The sequence below is a fragment of the Anabrus simplex genome, chromosome 6 (genome assembly GCF_040414725.1).
Source record: "Anabrus simplex isolate iqAnaSimp1 chromosome 6, ASM4041472v1, whole genome shotgun sequence".
In the NCBI taxonomy this organism is placed as follows: Eukaryota; Metazoa; Arthropoda; class Insecta; order Orthoptera; family Tettigoniidae; genus Anabrus; species Anabrus simplex.
In genome coordinates, this window is record NC_090270.1 from 183,605,438 (window position 1) to 183,626,790 (window position 21,353).

Here is a 21,353-nt window from a genome sequence, read left to right on the forward strand (position 1 = left end):
TGCCATTTACAATCAAGCTGGGAAGTTTTCATTATAATGGCAAGCCCCCTTGCATACTGCCAGTCACAATCAATCTGGGGAGTTTTCATTACAATGGCAGGCCCCCTTTCCTATTTCCAGTCACATTTCAGTTTGGGAGTTTTCATTATAATTGCAGGCTCCTCCCTACTGCAAATCAAAATCGAGCTGTGTTGTTTTCATTATAATGGCACCTCCTATTGCCTAATGCCAGTCACAATCTAGTTGGGAAATTTTGATTATAATAGCAGGCCTCCTTGCTCACTGCACCTCCTTGCTCACTGCCTGTTACAACTGAAATGGGGAGTTCCCATTATAATGACAGGTCATCTTTCCTACTGCCAGTCATAGCCAAAGTGGAAAGTTTTGATTATAACAGCGGGCCCCCTTGCCTTCTGCCAGTCACAATCGAGTAGGAGAGTTTTATCTACAATGGCAGGCCCCTTGTCCACTGCCAGTCAAATCGAGTTGGAGATTTTTCATTACAATGGCAGGCGTCTTTTCCTACTATCAGTCACAGTCAAGCTGAGGAGTTAAGATTTTAACAGCAGGCCCCTTTCCTACTGCCAGTCACAGTCAAGCTGGGGAGTTACCATTTTAACCGCAGGCCCCTTTCCTACTGCCAGTCACAGTTGAGTTGAGGAATATCCATTATAACGCCAGGTCACTGCCAGTCACAGTCAACTTGGGGAGTTCTCATTATAATGACAGATTATCTCTCTACTACCAGTCACAGTTGAAGTGGGGAGTTTTTGTTATAATGACAGACCCCTGCCTGCTACCACCAGTCACAAAGCAGCTGAGGAGTTTTCATTATCATGGCAGGCCCTTTCTTTGCTGCCAGTCACAGCTGAGTTGAGAAGTTTTTGTTATAATGTTAGGCTCTTGTTAGCTACTGCCAGTCACAAAGCAGTTGGGGAGATTTCATTATAATGGCAGGTCTCCTTGCCTACTGCCAGTCTCAATCAATGACAATTGTGTTGGGGGTTTTTCATGATAATGGTAGGCCCCCTTTCTTCCTGACAGTCACAGTTTAAGGATACTAATACATGGAACTATGTGAAGCAATCTGAATTAAAGTATAAAAATGAAAATAGACACAAATTAATGAGGTACTTCCAGGCAACCTACAAACGTAAAACTTGGTACCATAGAAGTTGATGCCCAGGATCCCTAGAAAAATTGAAAATTCCCAGAATTCCCAGAGGGGACCAGACCAGATGAGGTTTCAAAATTGGGGCTCCGCATACGAACGTAAGTGTAAGCATTTCCTTCACCCAGTTGGATGTATTTTTCTGAAGTGATGACGTATAGTTTTCGTGGGCTAAGAGTTTCCTGAAAGTCCAAATTAATTTTTAACATCAAACCCCAAGAAATTGTTGAAAGAAATTGTCGAGACATTAAGGATACTAAAAAATGGAAATCAATGTGAAGTGATCTACATGTAAAAGTTTAAAACTAAAAACAGGCATGAATTAACAAGGCACTTCCAAGCATCCTACAAACTTTGAACTTGGTACCAGAGACCCTCAGGTTCCCTACAAAAGTAAACATTTCTCAAAATTCCCTGAGGAGACCAGGCTGCAGGGTTTCAAATTTGGGGCTCAGCATAAGTATGCAAGTGCAAGCATTTTTTCCCCCAGTCGAATATTTTTGTCCAAAGCAAACTTATCCTCCTAATGTCTTGAAAATGTCCTTGAACATTTTCTTGGGGTATGATGTTAAAAGTTAATTTGGACTTGAAGAAAATTTTTACAACCATGAAAACTATAGGTCATTGTTTTGGAAAAAGATATCCGAGTGGGTGAAAGAAATGCTTACACTTGTGTTCTTATGCTGAGCCCCTATTTTGAAATACTCACCCCGCCTGACCCTCTCGGAGAATTCTGGTAATTTTTGATTTTTCTAGTAATTCTAAGGGCATCAAATTCTCTGGTACCAAGTTTTATGTTGTAGGATGTCTGGAAGTGTCTTATTAACTCATGTCTATTTTTAATTTTTACACTTTTGTATAGATAGCTTCACATTGAGTTCCATTTATTAGTATCCTTAATATCTCAAAAATTTCCCACAACATTTCTTGGGCTTTGATGTTGAGACTTAATTTGGACTTTCAGGAAACTTTTAAGTCCAAAAAAACTATAGGTCATCGTCTTGGGAAAGCATATCCAACTGGGTGACTGGGTTCTTATGCTGAGCCCCAAATTTGAAACACCCTAGCCTGGTCCCCTTGGGGAATTTAGGAAATTCTCAATTTTTCTAGTGATCCTGAAGTCATTCAACTTCCCTGGTACAAAGTTTTTAGTTTCTAAGATGCCTGGAAGTGCCTCATTAATTCACATCTATTTTCACTTTTATACCAAACCAACTTCCATTTACATATACTTTATAGAGATTTTGTTACTAGCCGAAACATCGGGCGAGCGTCATGTTGACTTGTGAATGTGCTTATCCAGAAAGTAGGTATTCCCAACACATAATCTGTTTATGCTACAGAATAAGAGATGTTTGCCATTATCCTTCATTGGAACTGCGAAACATACGGCCCAATGACATGTTCGAAGCCATGCCTGTGTCCATGAACATGGTGTTTAGGTGCCCGATAAGAATTTAATATCACGCATAGGGATTTTATTGAAGGTCTCCTGAAGCTGATCATAGAAAGAATCTTTAGCAGCTTTCTCAGCCTCCTGTGTTGGTGAGTAGACCTGAAAAATGGTGAATTTTGTGTGGCGTGATCGGAAAGTGGTGGTGATGATACGATTATTGAGGCTTCCATTCAATCAACATATTTGTTGCTTCCTTTTTCAGGATCACTCCAAGACCACGAATGTACTTAATCTCATGTTCAGAGTGTATAATAACTTTCCCATCACTAACCAGTCGATCTCAGCCAGTCCATCTCATTTCACTTATGGCAGGTGGTAGTTGTCAAATTCCTGTAGAACTTATGCTAACATACCAACTTGATCTAGGGTTCAAACATTCCATGTTTCAAATGCGATTAGACTATACATAGGGCACGGGTTGAGCACTGTCGAAGGTGGAACAATATCAATATGACGGTTGTCTTGAGATTGACAAAATGTTTGGTTTCTTCTTGCTGTTTCCATAACGGTAGGCCTATAACTTTTAACAGGGTAGAGGTGCTAATCCTACATCCAACCCTCCTCCTTTAATCGGATCTGGGAGTAAGAACTCCAATAATTAATATAATATTTAAATACATCACTCAAAAATGGCTAAAACTAAGATTATAAAAAATAAATAACTGAGTCAAATAAAGGTAAAGATGGAAACTGAACATTTGGAAGATATATATATATAGAACATATCTACATTTACTAAGTTAGGTCAATCAAAAACCTATTATTTTCACATACAGTAGAGTCTCGCTCATTCGACCCTCGCTTATCCGACATTCCGTGTTATCCGACATTGGTAGACTTAATTTGAACTTTTGGTGGAGACTAAATTCAAGCACACCCGGTGTGGAGAGTGGGTCCATGGGACAAGCACTGGCCTGACCGCTGGCGGTAGGACAGTTTTTTCTCAAGGACAGGTGCAGTGAGTCTTCAGTAATTGTTCATTGTAGTATTGGTTGGGTGTGGATGTTATAATTTTCATATCCTCTGTGAGTATAGTGAGTAAATTGAAGAAAGTGATTGTTTCTAGGGAAGACAAGTTGAGTGCATTAAAAACACTGGACAAAGGGGAAATTCTTCAAAATGTGGCTTCAGATTATGGTGTTGGGTGTGTTACAGTGGGAGACTGGAAAAAGCAGAGGGGAGAAATTGAAAATTGGTGCTCTACCAGAGCAGAGAAAAACATTGAACAAATGTGAGTACGAAAAAGTAAGTGAAGCACTATTTCTTTGGTTATCTCAACACCCGGAAAAGGGCCTACCAATATCTGGTCCCATTCTGCAGGAAAAGGCTGTGTATTTCCAGAAGGAGTTTAATTAAGGGGACCCTAATTTTCCTGCCAGTGCTGGGTGGCATGATCGGTGGAAAAAACTGTACGGCATTAGGCAGCTTAATATCTGTGGAGAAAATTTTCTTTTCGTAAGACATCTGGAATGTTTTCGTTCAATACTGCATGTACTGTACAATTGAATTGATAATTCAATAAATAGAGTATCGTAAAACATGTCATTCTATTAGTTCTAGAGTATAGCCTTCCTCTTTGTTTCAGTTCATTTTCAAAGTTATTCTGTATTATCCGACATTTTCGGTGATCCGACGTACTCCAGGTCCCGTTTAGGTCGGATAATCGAGACTCTCCTGTAGTTCCATAAATTACTTTGGTTCCTAGCGGCTCCACATCCGCCAACCATGTAATGCAATCATACGAGACACATTGCAGTAGGACCGACGTCAGCAACAGATTCCAATTATTAATAAATATTTGTCCGTGTGTGGCAACCATAGATAGGTACATAAACAATTAACGTGTGTAGTAATAGCAACAGTTTTCAACTTTAAAACCCTAAGAAAACAACATCATTCAATACAAAACACACACACAACACAGAAAATGTCCCATAAATCACAGCAAACCAAAAATTACAAATAGAAAAGCTCAAGGACAAGTTTGAGACCTTGAGGTATGAGCATTAAAAGATTTCTTTATTACACAAATCACCCCCATACATAAATTCTTAAAAAATTTGATAAGACTATTTTTAACTTTCTTTTACTATTTATTCAATGCTGCACAGACATAGCAGAAGTCTTACGGCAACAATGAGATAGGACAGAGCTGGGACTGAAGCAAGTAACCGGGACCTTAATTAAGGTACAGCCTGGTGTGAAAATTGGAAACCATGGAAAACAATCTTCAGGGTTGCTGACAGTCTATTCAAACCCACTATCTATTGAATGCAAGCTCACAGCTACGTGACCCAAACTGTGTAGTCAACTCGCTTGGTTGACAAGATGATGTTCAAAATACATTTAACACAAAAATGACTCATTGATAGCTGAGAAAACATGGATGTAGAAGAAATGGAATTGATGAGGAGAAAGCCTATCTAACTCAAGACAGCAGTATATATGAAGATGTGGAGATTGTCCTTGACCTTTTGTGTTACCATGTTCGTCCTTCTCTCCTCTTTCGATTCCTCCCTCTTCCCTTGACCTGATATTGTGTTTATCCAGTAATGTGTTTCTATTCATGTTTCTGTCATTCTATACCGGGTGCTCCAGGTAACGCAGTTACCCAACTACTTGCTAAATGATAATATGTAAGGGTGTGAGTAATTTGTCATATAGCTACCATTTGTAACACTTGTATGTATAAAGAAATTCAACCAAATAGAAATATGTTTTTCCAACTGCACTTGGAAGCTCTGATAAAGAATTTTAATGATACGGGATGTGCGATTAAATGTGTCACAAATATGCCCAGGATGTGATGGAATCACTGGACCTGCTTCACGGGACAGGTGGTTTTTACTTCCATTTGTAGACAAAACTTCCAATGCAATCATTCTGTGATTGAATCGTAGCAGTGCAGCACCAGTTAGTACCCATTATCTGTTGTGGTTAGTGGTGTGGCTGGCATTGTGTACATAATGAAGTTCATGAACACGAAAAAATTGAATGCTGTACTTATTAATCATGGGTATGACAGAAATGCCAATCAAATCACCAGAATATACAGTGAAAGTTATCCTAATCATATGCCCACATTACAGCGAATGACAGGAAGGATTTTTAAAAGCCTCTTGTCATGCGGTGATTGGCATTGCAGAACAAGAGTGAGACGACAGATTGCTAAGTGAGAGAAGCAGCAACATGATGTTTTGGCACATGTTAATGCAAACCCCCACATGAGTTTGAAAAAAACTGGCAATGATCCCAGAATGAGCAACAAATGCCCCAATTTGTAATCCTGAATTCCAACTTCGATCTTTCCTACTTTTAAAAGCTCCACTCAAGCCTATTTGTCTGCTAATGTCATTCCATCCCATCTCTCCCCTGACTGCTCAAAACATACCAAATAGTTGAGCATCTCATCTCCTTACTCCAAAGTCTTCCCAAAGTTTGCAAATTTTTGTAACACTACTCTTTAATTGGAAATAACCCAGAACAAATTGTGCTGCTTAACTTCAGATCTTTTCCACTATGAGGAGAGAGTTTATCTATTTGAAGACTGCAGTGCATGAAGAAGAGGAGACTGTCCTTCTAATTTTGCATGTTTGTCCTTGTTGCTTCCCCTGCCGATGATGACCTGTCATAATGTTTATCTCATTATATACTGCTATACATGTTCCTATCTTTCCATAACTTGATTTATAAGCAATGAATTTCATTTTTGATTGGATTTACTTGATTTGTCACATAAGTTGATCATAAGTTGATCACCAAACCTTTTGACATGAACTCCTAATGTCCTGACCTACCGTAGCCCCACACAAATTTCACGATAGGATATACTGGTCTCAGAACTTATTTACTTAACCTGAATTTGCAACTATAATATTAAAATACCTGGTCGGAAGTCATGTCCCCACTGTGAACAGCAATGAACTTCATCGATAGCAAGTAATGATAATCTTCCTTGCTCGTACATTTTCTGTAGTTTCGTCATGAATCGTTTACTTTTTGCAAGTTTCTCTGGAGTAGCATATAACAATTTTAATTTTGCATTCTTATCCACCATAGCCTGTAAATAAAATGAACACATCCATACAATCGTCATTTTGCGGAATCTCTTTCAGAAGGTCTTTTTATAACAATGCGAATATAGATAAAAAGTCCTCTTGGTTTTAATTACTGTGTTGATGAGATAAAAGTACCTCACAACAATCACTGTAGGTATTTAGTAATTCATAAAAAGAACTTAATTTACATAACCGCATTAATGAGGTTGTAAATAAAGGCTAGAGATCTCTTCATATGGTTATGAGAGAATTTAGGGGTTGTAGTAAGGATGTAAAGGAGAGGGCATTTAAGTCTCAAACTTTGGGCTGGGAAGATTTAGGCGTAAGGAGATGAGGTGCTTGACTACGGGGGATGTTCTGAACTGTCAGTGGAGAAATGTTGTGGAATAACATTAGAATACAAGTAAGCTTGAGTGGAGCTTCTAAAGGTACGAAAGATCACAATATGAAGATAAAGTTGGAATTCAAGAGGACAAATTGGAAATAATATGCATTTAAAGGAAAAATAATTAGGGAATGGAATAATTTTCAAAGAGAAATATTCAATAAATTTCCAAAGATCTTTGAAATAATTTAAGAAAAGACTAGGTAAACAATTGATAAAGGCAGATCAATGATGATTGATTGATTTTAAAAAATATGTTCATTCAGCAGGAATATAGTTCCACAAGTGGTTTATTTAAGGTGGCCTATAGTACACTTCCTAGCACGGAAAGGAAACAGCTTGATGGGAAGTCCCCAAGACAACATGACCAAAAAGAAGAAAAAAAAGTATCATGGAGATTTCTTGGCCAGTGAATACACTACATATTAGTGATGGGACATTTGATTCATTTTACTGAATCGATTCATTTGATTCCGTTCACATTACTGAATTGATACAGTGATCCGATTCACGACACATTAGTCTCTGCTCCTACTGCATCTGTGTAGAATGTGCTGGTAAGACAGCAGCAACAGCATTCAGTGCTCGCAGCTGCCATCTGGTCTTCATGCTATGAACTCCTTTCTTAGAAAAAAAATGCTAGTCACTCTAATACATCGAAGGTTTCCGGTGACGCAGGGTGGGAAAGGTTAGGATTAGGAAGGTAGCAGCCATGGCCTGAATTAAGGTACAGTCCCAGCATTTCCTGGTGTGAAGATGGGGAAACTACAGAAAACCATCTCAACGGCTGTCGACGGTGGGATTTGAACCCACCATCCCCCGAATGCAAGCTCATAGCTACGCGATACTAACCGCACGACAACTCGCTCAGTCATTTTTGAAAATATGTACTTTTCTATCAGCTGAGATTTTTTTAAATCGTCATATTTAGTATAGGCTACCCGAGATATACAGTACCCCGCTGGTTTTCTGATTCAACATACTGTTGGTTAAGTTATTGCGTCTGTCCACATATGATTGAAGTCTTGTGCAACGATGTGACATATGAACTGAGAGAATAATGAGCGGTTCTTCCCAATATAAAACAGGTACTTTTGAGTGGTCATGAGCATGACTCAGAGTCATAGGGCAGGCTAGAGTCTAGTTTAATTGTCAAATGTCAACTAAGTTATAATACTAAGATTCATTAAACTAATAAATAGTATAACCTAACAGCCTACCTACTTACTAGCTACTTCAGAATTATGTTTTGACTACCTTTTTAACACTGCAAATAAATCCATCTATTATTTAAACCTCCCTGTAAGAAGAGGACAGTGAATGAAAATGGGTATTATTTTCAAATGAGCTGAGCTCGTGAGTGCATTATAGCATACGATTCTTTCAGTATACCATGGCTCACTGTATGTCTCGCTGCTGCAGAAGCTCGGCTCTCCGCCAGTGTCCAGTGAGCCGATAAGGAGCCGTGTGTATCTTGTGTCTCACTGAGCCGTGCTCGTTCACGATTCTTTCGATGTGCCATGGTTCACTGTATGTCTCGCTGCAGCGGAAGCTCGGCTCTCTGCGTGTCCAGGGAGCCGATAAGGAGCCGTGTATATCTTATGTCTCACTGAGCCGCGCTCGTTCACAATTCTTTCAATGTGCCATGATTCACTGTCTTGCTGCAGTGGAAGCTCGGCTCCCCGTCAACGTCCAGTGAGTGCGCCACTCAGCACTGTCCGCTGGGAGTAAGCTGAATCGTGTGCCGTGAGTTCACCGTTCCTGTGAATCGATTCACTCGGACACTTGAATGAATTGATACACCGCTTTGAATTATGCATTCAGTAGCCAACACTACTACACATACATCTACACATTGTGAATAAAGGGTGCACATCTATGCCTTTAGAACAACATATGATAATCTTCACTCTAAATTGCCCTACACACCTCTTGTCACTTCCCAAAAACTGTAGTACTAGGCTATACAAGTTTATGAGCATATTGAACAAATGAAGTCTCCAAAGATGTCTGTCTGACTTTGTATGGGTTAATCTCAAGTACCACAAACATATTTTGATCGAAGAATGTTTATGTGTATGAAAGTTAAATCTGCAACAAAAGGGTACCAAGCAGTGCCGATTTTAGCAAAGGAAATCAAAGAAACCACGGCCATTAAGCGCTTTCTTGGGTTATGCAGCCCGAACTGTCAATGATAGAACCTGAAGTAGGTGTGAAAGATTACCGTATAATCCCGAATACCACCCGCACTTTTTTCCCCAAAATATTGGTTCTAAATCTTGGGTGCGAGTCGTATTCCAGCTGTTCATTCTTGTAAAAATTCACTACGTTTACATGGAGTATTGAAACAGATTTGAATACGGTTACCGTACTCAATATATCACATGTAAACGGGCATTCAGATCTTATTGTGTTTTTGTTGCGTTCTAGAAAACAAAATCAATTTTTTCTCAATATGGTTACAGTGGCATGTAAACACAAAATGTAAGGTAATGAATTACAGTAAATCAAAGAATATGGGTAAATATGCATTAAATATGAAAGCCTCTGCTGTGGATGCTCGATCGTCATTTGTTTCACAAGTGTTGCTGGCATGCTGGGTGCGTGAATAGCTGATCTCGTGGGATATCATACTTTGCGAGAGTCAAGACTGTTGCTTACGGAAGTCTACTCGCTCACATTTGAGTTCCGTATCTGTCCCGTGTAAGTGCTGTCTTGATAGTAAGCAATGGATTCAAAACGATGCCTGCGGTCATTTACTGTGCGTGAGAAACTTAAAGTTGTAAGCGAAGTTGAAATATACGGAAAGGCAGAAAGTACGATATTGATGAATCGTGTATTCTTGATTAGCAGAAGAAGAAGGAAAACTTCTAAAAAGTAACGGCGATCACAGAGCGTTCCACGGACGGAGTAGTGTTTCCGGAAATTGAAGAATGACTCCACAAATTTGTGATAGAAAAACGTGAATTAGGATATGGTGTTTCTGGTGAAATGTGTCAACTGAAAGCACTAGAGATCTCAAAAGAACTCAAAACACAGGGTTTTACTGCAAGCCGTGGATGGATCCGAAACTTTTATTACAAGTTATAAATCTCATTATAAAACCGTATTGGATTTCAAATAAGAAGTTATTATATTAATAAAACCACCTTTCCAATACACAATAGTCCCTTATATTTAGGATAAAACCATTTAATTACAAGTAGGACATGTTTCGCTCAATCCTACTTGTAATTAAATGGTTTTATCCTAAATATAAAGGACTATTGTGTATTGAAAAGGTGGTTTTATTGATATAGTAACTTCTTATCCGAAACTTTTATCGGAGAAAGAGAATGTGCATTCGGAAATGTACGTCTATTTCACAACTTCTCCCTGGGACGTATGAAGAAAAATTAACGGCCTTTCAGCGTCACATTATTCAGTTGAGGAAGCAAAATTCTTATTTGCTGTCGCAAATTGGTAATGCTGAACAGACACCTATCTATTTTAAAATGCCGTTGGAAAATACAGTGGATACGAAGGGTTCTAAAAGTGTAAAAATCAGAACAGGTGGTAATTAAAAGCAACGATGCACGGTAATGTTGTGCGAAGCAGCGGATGGAACCAAAATCCCTCCATATGTGGTTCTGAAAGGAAACTTGCCATCCGGTGTTATTATTAGAACACGAGTCCGGCTGGATGGACAGTGCATTAGTCGAGGACTGGGTGAAGTGCATTTGGCAACGTCGCCCAGGAGCTTTGTTACAAAAACAAAACATGCTTTTGTTGGACAGTTACCGAGGACATACACTGACGCCATAAAAGATATGATAAGGAAAGGAAAAACCGATCTTGCGATAATTCCCGGAGGACTCACTTCTATTCTACAGCCGTTGGATGTGTGCGTGAACCAGCCTTTCAAAACTGCAATGAAACAGTTGTACACCGAATGGATGTCTGATGGTGATCACGCGCTAACACCAAACGGACGAGTGAAGAGGATCAAGACCGCATGGGCGCACATTCCCAACAATCTACTGTCCAAAAACTTTAAGAAAAGTGGAATTTCAAATTCAGTGGAAGGTAGTGAGGACGACTATTTGTGGAAAAATGCCAGCGACGAAAGTTCCTATATGATATAGATGTTGATTCCCATAGGGAATCTGAAATATTTGTCCTGAATGAGTAAATTTATAATACCAATATAAATGGTCCGTTATTGGACATTATAAATTTTCCAGCTAACTCATTCCTGGTTGCCAGCGTTTCGCCCTCGTGTGCTATGGTGGGCTCATCAGTTGGTACCTAGCACACCTACCAATACGCTGGTGAAACTTCAGATGACGATGGTGAATTGTAAATGATCTGAGTACTGGACCGATATTATTTAAGATTTTGTGATGATTTTATTAGTTGTAAGCTGTTTGAATTTATATCTGTTGCATATTTGAAGAAAATCAAATAGGTATGTAAGTTATTTGATTTTTGATTTTTTCCCGTATTTTGCTGTCTCAAATTTAGGGTGCGGGTCTTATTCGGTGGCAGGTGGTATTCGGGATTATACGGTAACTGAGTACAAAACCCGCCAAAATAGTTAGTTACTGAATACACCTACACCACAAACTCATTTATCTCAATTTGATGGGACCATGCCTGTTTCGGGAAAAACTAGTGGTATGAATATTACAAGCTTAGAAGGAAAACCACTTCTAGGGAAAGAAGACAAGGCAGAAAGAAGGCAGGAACATATTCAACAATTGTATCATAGGAAAGATGTAGACAATAAAATTCTGAAACAAGAAGAGGCTGTTGATACTGTTTAAATGGGAGATCAATTTTGAGGCCAGAATTTGAGCGAGCTTTGAGAAATCTAAATAAGAACAAGGCACCTGGAATTTATGACTTATCCTCAGAATTACTGACTGCTTTATCAGATACCAGCATGGTGAGGTTATTCCATTTAGTGTGCAAGATGTGTGATACAGGAGAAGTGCCATCTGATTTTAGACAGAACTAACTGTAGTACCTGTCATTGACATAACAGTCATATAGCATATGCAAATTTATCTAACTCCCTAGCTACTTTCCGCCAATATTTTACTCCGGGAAGCAGTAATCCCATCTATCGGAGATGAGTGGCAGCAGAAGAGACATATCACATTAATGGCCAATGTAATGTTATTGTTGATCAGTGTTACAAGCTTTCGATTTGGTAGGCCTTCACATTTAGTTTTCTTTCAACTCTTTGATATTAGGGCATCCAATGTAAAGGGAGGCCTTCCTTCTTTCATGACTCTCTCTTCAAGCGACCGTTCCTTTATGATATTTTTGCATTTTTTAAATAATCATCTTCACAATTTTCCTTGTTGATATGGACTGATGACCATGCGGTTTTACACCTTAAGACAATCATGACAAAAACCTTCGCCAGTTTATATGATTAAACAATATTTCCATCTTAGCAATGCTTAGCGTTGATATGGACTAAGCAACAAAAGTCTAAATTAATTAATTGAATTAAAATAGTTGGTACAGTAAAACTGTATAAGACATAAATGATCAGCACTTGTAATCTCTGTAACTTTTGTTATGTAATACTTTTTGATAGGACCAACAACATAGATATTTTAAGAATTAAATTTTAGGCACCTTTCCCTAAACTACCATTCCAACCAGTGTGAATAAAATTATTTATAGCCTAAGCTGTAGTACCCTATTCTTAGACTTTATATCTTCTCGCGATGTGCAGACAGACAGACATGACAGAAAATTAAAAAGTGCATTTCCTTGTTACTGTGGACACAACCGATATAGAAATACCTTTCTTTTTTTTTTAATTCTGACTAATGTACAGACAAAACTCTTATTTTATATATAGATGTTGTTATATACCTCTTGCCAAGAAAGCCGGTGCTGCCAAGTCTGAAAAACTACCACACCATTAGTTAGTATCTTGCGCTTGCAAAATTTTAACACATATTATTTACAGAAGAATGGAAAGACAAGTTGAAGCAGAGTTGAGAGAAGATTAGTATGGCTTCAGAAGAAAGGTAAGAACACGTGAAGCAATCTACATCTGATCTAGATTTAATTAAGAAGGAAAACCCACATAAAAGCCATTTGTAGATCTAGAACAGGCATTCAATAACAGTGATTATTTGAGATTCTGAAGGTGATCAGGATCAGATACTGAGAAAGAAGGGTCATCTACACACTGTACAAAAACCAGTCTGCCATGATAAAAAACAAGCGATATAAAAAAGCAGCAGCAATCCAGAAAGGAGTGAGGCAAGGCTGCAGTCTTCCCCCCTCTCTTTTTTGATGTTTATATAGAACAGAAAATTTTGGAAATGGAACCACAATCCAGGGAGAGAAATTAAAACGTTGAGATTTGCCAATGATAATGTCATTTCATGTGAGTCTGCAGAAGATGTGGAGAAATTGCCAAATGGTATGGACACAGAAGTACAAGATAAAAATAAGTAAATCCAAAACAAGTATAGAGTACAGTCGTATGAAAACAGGTGATGCAGAAAATATTAGATTAGGAAATGAAGTCTTTATGTTATTTAATGCAGTAGAAAACCGACAATGGCAAACGTAAGGAGAATATAAAATAAAGGCTAGCACAAGCAAGGAAGGCCTTTCTTAATAAACATTCAATAGAAATAACATGTTTTTAAAGACTTTCGTCTGGAGTGTGGCATTGCATAGAAGTGAAACAGGATAGGGTGGCATGGAGTTGCATCAAACCAGTCTATGGATTAATGACCCCCACAACAACAACAACAACAACAACAACAACAACAACTCACCAAATAAATAAATAAATAAATAAATAAATAAATAAATAAATAAATAAACCAAACAAATTAATCTATGGAGGTATGAAATATTTTGAAATTCAGCTCCTTGGCTTAATGGTCAGCACACTGGCCTTTGGTTCAAACAGCCCCAGGTTTTGATTCCCAGCCAGGTCAGGCATTTTAACGGCATATAGTTAATTCCTCTGGTTCATCATACACACAACACATTACACTACAAACCACCACAGAAACACGCAATAGTGAATACATCCCTCCGCAGAGGGCTGGCATCTGGCCATAAAAGTGGGTTGAATCCATACAAAGTGCTGACTCCAGATAACTGGGAAAAGGCCAGGAAGTAGAAAGCATATATTCCCTTTACAGTTTAAAAGCATTAGAGTTTTACACTTTTTGAAGAATATACATAAACCTATCAAGTATCAAATCATAACATAATACCTGCTGTATTGAATTAACTTCCTCTTTGGTGCTTGTTCCACTGAGCATACCAGCATTAACACCAAGAGCTTTCAATGCCATCAGTTGGTCCTCCATAAGTGATACCAGAGGGGAAATAACTAATGTTATTCCTGTAAACAGAATAAGATTCAGCATTTCTTGAATAAAATGAAACTTAAAAACGAAATTGTTTTGTTTACCAAAGTACCTACCAGGTAGTATAAGAGCAGGCAACTGGTAACATAAGCTCTTGCCACCACCAGTTGGCATAATGAGAATAACATCCTCCTTTGACAAGGCAGCATTTATAGTCTCCAGTTGGTACGGCCGAAAAGAACTGAGTTTGAATACTGATTCTCGAGTTTCAATCAGCTTCTTAGACCACAGAAAATCTAATAACATAGTTTTTAACACAGAAACTGTTATTGGAAAACAACCATTGGCTTAAAAATTATTTACTTTTCTTTGACTGGTGTCACAATATTAAGTAGAAGAAACAAACAAAGTCAAGAGGATAGTTGCTGAGTTTGAAAGGACTCAAAGGATCCTTGAAAAATAAATAAATTTTGGTGCAGGCCTTAAAAATGTTTTAGAAATAAACCTTCGAAAGAAATTATTGGAGTTTAGGATAAGTGCGAGAAAGGGATAATTATGTTGAGAATTAGAAAAAAAACCTGAAAGAATCAGACTGGTTTGAGTGATTTAATGTATCATATAAATATTCACCTGTGCTACTCCAGTTCTGACCAGCCAGGGACAAACTTTTCTTCAGCAAAGCTGCATCTTTTAACTTCCCCTTCTCTTTCAAGAGGTACTGTTTTCTATCTTCCAAACTGACGATCTTTGCTTCAATTTCACGAAGTTCATAATCTATAGCTGCAATTTCCTCTTCGTGTATTGAGACTATGTAGGAGAGAAAAAGAGAACAGAACATGTAATTGTACTGCTCAAATAAGTAAATCTAATTTATCATGTTTTATTTCAAATAAAGAGAAATTTGCATTAGAGAAATAAAAGAAGAGACTAGAGAAGAGTTTACCTGAAGAGTATATCCAAAACACCTAAGTTACAATTCAACATAAGTGCAAAAAGAACAGTGAAGACTACAGAATATTCCTTTTTATTCAAAACTGTCATAGAAACGTAATTCATAAAGTATAACATTCAACTAAGAGAATTAAATTATCTTGTACTTTATACATGTCACCATGATCAACTTTAAATTCAATGAATGAGTGCAGGTTCCAACTCTTCAAAACTCCACTTCAAATCAGTTAACAAGAGATAATTTCCGACACAGGTGAAATGGCATCAAAAGGCAAAGTAGTAGTAATTAGTGGTGGCAGTGGTGATTGTCTACCCCTCAGTCCTGTTTCTTGATGCGGGGTAGGGAATGAGGCGAGATGAATTTATTTGGCATGTTTTTATGGCCGGATGCCCTTTCTGATGCCAACCTCAGTTGAGCAGCTAATGAAGATGAAATAAATTATGGTGAATGAAAATTGGGCAAGGAGACAAAAGGAATCGCCTGCGGCCTATGAATTGGAACTGTCCAGCGTTTGCCTGAAGGTGAGCATGGGAAACCACAGAAAACCATTTCCAGGACAGTTGAACAGATGCATCTCCGGAATGCAGAGCTTGGCTCCACAGCCATACTGAGTTAATAAGCACCACACTCTGCTCAGTATCAAATCAAAAAGCAAAGAAATCTACTAAATTATACGAGTTCTAGGCAATTTGAGATAAAAACCTCTCCTCTATCACCATTACAGGGATTTATCTGCCATAAGAATGAAAATCCACAGCCTTTTCCAGTCATTCGACCGGGTCAGGAATGGAATGAACGAAGCCGCCATCTAGTGGTGAGGATAGGAAATGTGCCGGCTGACGAAGTCTGTCGCACTCCTCTGGGGCAATGATAAATGACTGATAGATGAAGCGAAATGTTAATGGAGAGTGTTGCTGGAATGAAATATGACAGGAAAAACTAGAGTACCCGGAGAAAAACTTGTCCTGTCTCCGATTTGCCCAGCACAAACCTCAAATGGAGTGACCAGGATTTGAAGCACGGTACCCAGCAGTGAGAGGCCGGCATGCTGCCGCCTGAGCCACGGAGGCTTGCCGTAAGAATAAAATGCTGAAATCACGCTTGAGATGGTGGTTATCAGAGAAAACGTCCAATACAAAAAGATGCAATCTATGTAAATGCCCATAGCACATGATGGTCCAATACTCAAAAATGTCCCATTGTATAGAATATCCAAACTGGAAATGTCTTCTTCATACTGTGGTACAAAATGAAAAAAAAAAGGTCCAGAAATTATTGGGTAAGATCCAGTAACCTAAATGTTCTCAAATTTAAATAATTTTCAAAAGCAGTTTACGGAAATAGAAATATTTATTCACACAGTTTTATACAAATACAAATAATTTGATAAATTAAGAAAGTATAATTAAACATTCATTTGTTGTGCAATGGGAATTTACACTTTCATCAAAATAATGCCTTTATATGGATGCTGAATGAGTATTCATTGAATGATGATGATGATGATGATGATAAATTGTCCCTGTATAACAATGGTTTATTTTTTGGTGTTAATATAATTGAAGCCATCGTTCTGATGGTTATACAGATAACTTAACAGACAATTTAGTGACAAAACTACGAGAACATTAATAGTGATTAGCATGTTTACAAACTTTAATTTCACTGACTGGATTCAGTGAGCTAGATATTTTGTTTACTTCTGTACTTTCCTATAGATGAGATATTTTCTCTCTGAACCAAATCACATGGACAAAACATGTTTAGACGTTTAGTATGGATCTTTGCTCTTTATGGACTTTTTTATACAGAGTGTGCCCATGATGATGTTACAAACTTTCAGGGATGATGGTGGACGGCAAATGAATCAATTTGATATAAAGAGCCATATTCCGAAAACGATCAAGTCAAAAGTTGAGCAAAATTCTATTCATTTAAGTCTGTTTACCTGCATAAGTTTCACAAGCTGCTCCAGTTATAACAAATGTTCGAAATGACATCGCCCTGCGTCAATGCAGGCATAGCATCGTCACACAAAGTTCTCAGTTTTAAAAATATTCCCAAAATTTATTAGGATCAACCTATTGCATACATAAATTTAATAATGAATAATTAATAATAAATAATTAGTAATAAATTTTAGTAATATTTTTTAAAACTGATATACATTTCAATACGGACCAGACATGAAATTTGTAACATGTAACACAAAATTCTGTTTTATCGTTCGAATATCCTCAGTGTTGTTTGAACAGCGTCGCAGGTAGCGAGAAGTCTTGCCAAGAGATCCTCTTCAGACTCAACAGATGTCTCATACACAAGGCTTTCCACATTGCCCCACAAGAAGAAATCAAGTGGGCTGAGATCAGGTGAACAAGTGGGCCATGAAACAGGACCTCCTCTTCTTATCCACTTTGCAGGGAATGTCTGATTCAAGTGTTCACGAACCCTCAGTCTAAAGTGAGGTGGGCTCCATCATGTTGGAACCACATCCGTTGATGAAGGGCAAGTGGGATGTGTTCCAGAAACATGGAAAGTACATCTCTGAGCACCACTGTGAACACTGCTGCATTTAGGTGGAGAAGAACAAGAAACGGGCCTACTACGTAATCACTGACTTTGCCTGCTCACACTTTGACTGAAAGTTTGTGCTGATGGCTCTTCACAACTGTAGCGTGGGGATTCTCATCAGCACAAGCATGACTATTGTGACTATTTAGAATTCCATCTCTGGTGAAACAGGCTTCATCTGTGAAAAGTACATACGCAGGAAGGTGAGGATCGACTGCAAGGCACTGCAAGACCCATTGGCTGAACACGACTTGAGGTGCGAAGTCAGCAGGACTCAAAGCCTGCACTTTCTGTGGATGGTAGGGGTGCAGCTGCATATCACGTTACACTCGCCACACAGTCATATGCGAAACATTCATTTCACGTGCAACTGCTCGAGTACTGATTGCAGGCGCCTCATCCACGCGAGCAAGCACTGCATCCCCTAAGTCGGGAGTCCATGTAATTCATCGCCCTCCTCGGTCATTGTACTGGGGTACCAATTGCTCTGTTTCACTTAATCATTGGAACAGGAACATGATGTGTGCCAGATGTCTCCTGCGTGAATATTTGGTTCTGTATAACCGTTCAGCTTCTCTGCTGCTTCCATTTGCTTGCCCATACACAAACACCCTATCTGCAAGTTCTAGGACCATTCTTCAATTCTTCCCATGAAAGATTGTAGTTTTATCATTGGTAACCTGGCTTTTGGGACAGTGTTGCGAACTGTTAGATTTGTAGAAGATTGGTGACATTCGTGCTTTTTCCAACTTGACTCTGCTCCAGAAGATGTTTTGCCTTTCTAATAGATCATTTGCTTCCGTCTATGTACTCTTCACATGCTATTGTATCTGCAATGTATTCTATATCATCGAGCAGATCTTGAAGAGAGTCATCTAAGGCAAGTAAGTTGTCCAAAGCTTTGAGTAAGCGTTCACTGAAATGCTCTACTTCGTCAACAGGTATGGAATGATTGAACATATTTATTTGATTTATGGAAGCCTGTGGCATTTGCTCGATGAGTTATCCGTTTAGGTTTTAATTTTGAAAGACACTGTGCAATTTCAGTCATGTTGATGCTGGATTCTCACTAGTACATATTTTGGAGTAGAAATGACAGATCTTCTCTCAGTCATATTACATTTATTTCCTAAAGAAATGATAGATGGCAGCACTAGTCAAGATGTCCAGCGTGGATTTGTTTTACAATTGGTTTTATGTCGCACCGAAACAGATAGGTCTTATGGCGACGATGGAATAGGAAAGGGCTAGGAGTGGGAAGGAAGCAGCCATGGCCTTACTTAAGGTACAGCACCAGCATTTGCCTGGTGTGAAAATGGGAAACCACGGAAAACCATCTTCAGGGCTGCCAACAGTGGAGTTCAAACCCACTATCTCCTGAATGTAAGCTCACAGCTGCATGCCCCTGACCGCACGGCCAACTCGCCCGGTGCATGGATTTGTGGTATCAAGTCTTCTGTCATAAAATGACACCTTCGAAATCAAATCATGCGTTCAGGCATTCATAGTACAACTAAACGCATACCGTTACCAATAATTACTGAAGGAAAATTATGGAGCCCTACTTGTATGCCAGTAAGTATAATATTTCATTAACAAAGAGGGTGAAGCTTGTACTTATCCATCATGCTGAGGCTGAACGTGATGACGTGTGGCTAGTGCTTTACCTTTTCAATAATCCGTCAGAAATGCACTTCACTATCACCTTTTTCTCCTCACAGAAATGACCAATGATGTTTCAGAAGCCGACAGTATTCATGGTTCATGTAAACTCTCAAAATAATCCTGAGTGTCGGCACCAAAAATGTTGAGTAACAACACCATGTTTATTACAACCTAATCCTTTTTATTAACCATCCCTGGACTCTACATAAACACATATCGTTACAACAACCGCTAGATAACATTTGGTATCACCTTGAGTCTGTCACATCTCAACCGGGTACAACTCCAATTGGATAGGGCTGATCAACGTACCACTTTAACCCGTAAACACAGACTGAAGTCTTTGAGTTATTATCCTAGCCTCTTCTGCTCGTTGGGATTGTCTCCCCTACTGTACTCTTAGCATATGTAGTGTTCACTACAGCTGGAGGTATAAGACCGATTTCTTAGCATATGTAGTGTACACTACAGCTGGAGGTATAAGACCGATTTTTGCTTTAACTTTTGACTGCCGGCTGCAGTGATGTAGTGGTGTAGTGGATACGACGTTGGTCTACTAATCCCAAGTTAACGGGTTCAAACCCAACTGACGTTGGTGGCTTTTAAGGGTGTTTAAAGGTGACAATCCCATGTTATTGGCTTCTGGCACATTAAAGAACTATTGCGGGACGAAATTACGACACTCTGGCACCTGTTAAGAATGGACAGACGTTAAACAACTTGGATTATTAATAACTTTTGACTCTAATGTTTCCGGATTACGGTTCCTTATCTCAAATTAATTCATTTGCCGTCCTACATCATCCCTGAAAGTTTGTGACATCATCACAGATACACCCTGTATATCACCAAATCTGTTGGAACAGATTTAGCTTCTGTTTCAAGTTCATAACTTATAGCATTAGATTAGGAAGTACTGCTGTCTTCCATTTTCATTTTCCTTTGGAGCTCTCGTTTAAAATGTTGAATGAGAAATAAATCAACAAGTTTGACTTCTACTACCATCCAGCTAAGAAAACTATTCAATAGCTTCTACATCTGACAAACCACGCTTTTCAAGAAGAATTATTGCCCTTTGACCCTAAGGGTCTTGAGTGCTATTTCAGAACTAAATTTTAACAAGTACTGCATTGATGGTTGAAGCGATTGAACTTTTAGAGTGAAATCAAGTTGGCCAGGATACAGCCTGCACCCTTATGAGGTGGGTTAATTTAGGCTGCCCTTAGATCTCCTGTAATGCAGGCCTTCAGCTTCATAATTGCCCAACGTGGAGATGACCTCGTTGGGGTTTGAATTTAGACCAGAATAGAATTTCTGTGATGTCTTATTGATTCTGGTGTAAATATCATCTATGTTTAATGAGGTGTGAATATCTCAATTTCACTTGAATCATTGTGCTCCTGAGATAAGGCGCATCAAACGATTCTGTAAGTGCTGAACCTATACACGTGGATTTTGCCTGCGATCCCGCACATGGGACTGAAATACTCGAGGATTGGTCTGAGAGACGTCTTATACAACGAGAACTCGCCTTTCAGGTTTAACCAATTGTTGGCTTTCATGATAGGAATAATTTCAGAGAGGCCTCTATGTGTCCAGGCCAAAATACGATTAACATGATCAGAATATAAGGAAGTTCATGCAAAGTGGGTGTCATTTTAATAATCATGCCAATCTTCTCTGATAATACAAAATAAGAGGGTGCCAAAATGTGTTGTCCCCAAAGCAACAAGCATGTTAAAAAAAAAAAAA

At 38.7% G+C, this 21,353-nt stretch overlaps 1 protein-coding gene across 1 annotated transcript in view; it reads right to left on the reverse strand.

Annotated features, from left to right (window-relative positions):
• LOC136876272 (ATP-dependent DNA helicase Q1) overlaps nt 1-21,353 on the reverse strand; it is an 82,649-nt gene that overhangs the window by 54,252 nt on the left and 7,044 nt on the right. The window contains exons 2-5 of the mRNA XM_068228259.1: nt 15,044-15,220; nt 14,530-14,709; nt 14,318-14,448; nt 6,513-6,687 (exon numbers count right to left, since the gene is read on the reverse strand). Of these exons, the coding sequence (XP_068084360.1) occupies nt 6,513-6,687; nt 14,318-14,448; nt 14,530-14,709; nt 15,044-15,220 (663 nt within the window). The remainder of the gene's footprint in view (nt 1-6,512; nt 6,688-14,317; nt 14,449-14,529; nt 14,710-15,043; nt 15,221-21,353) is intronic.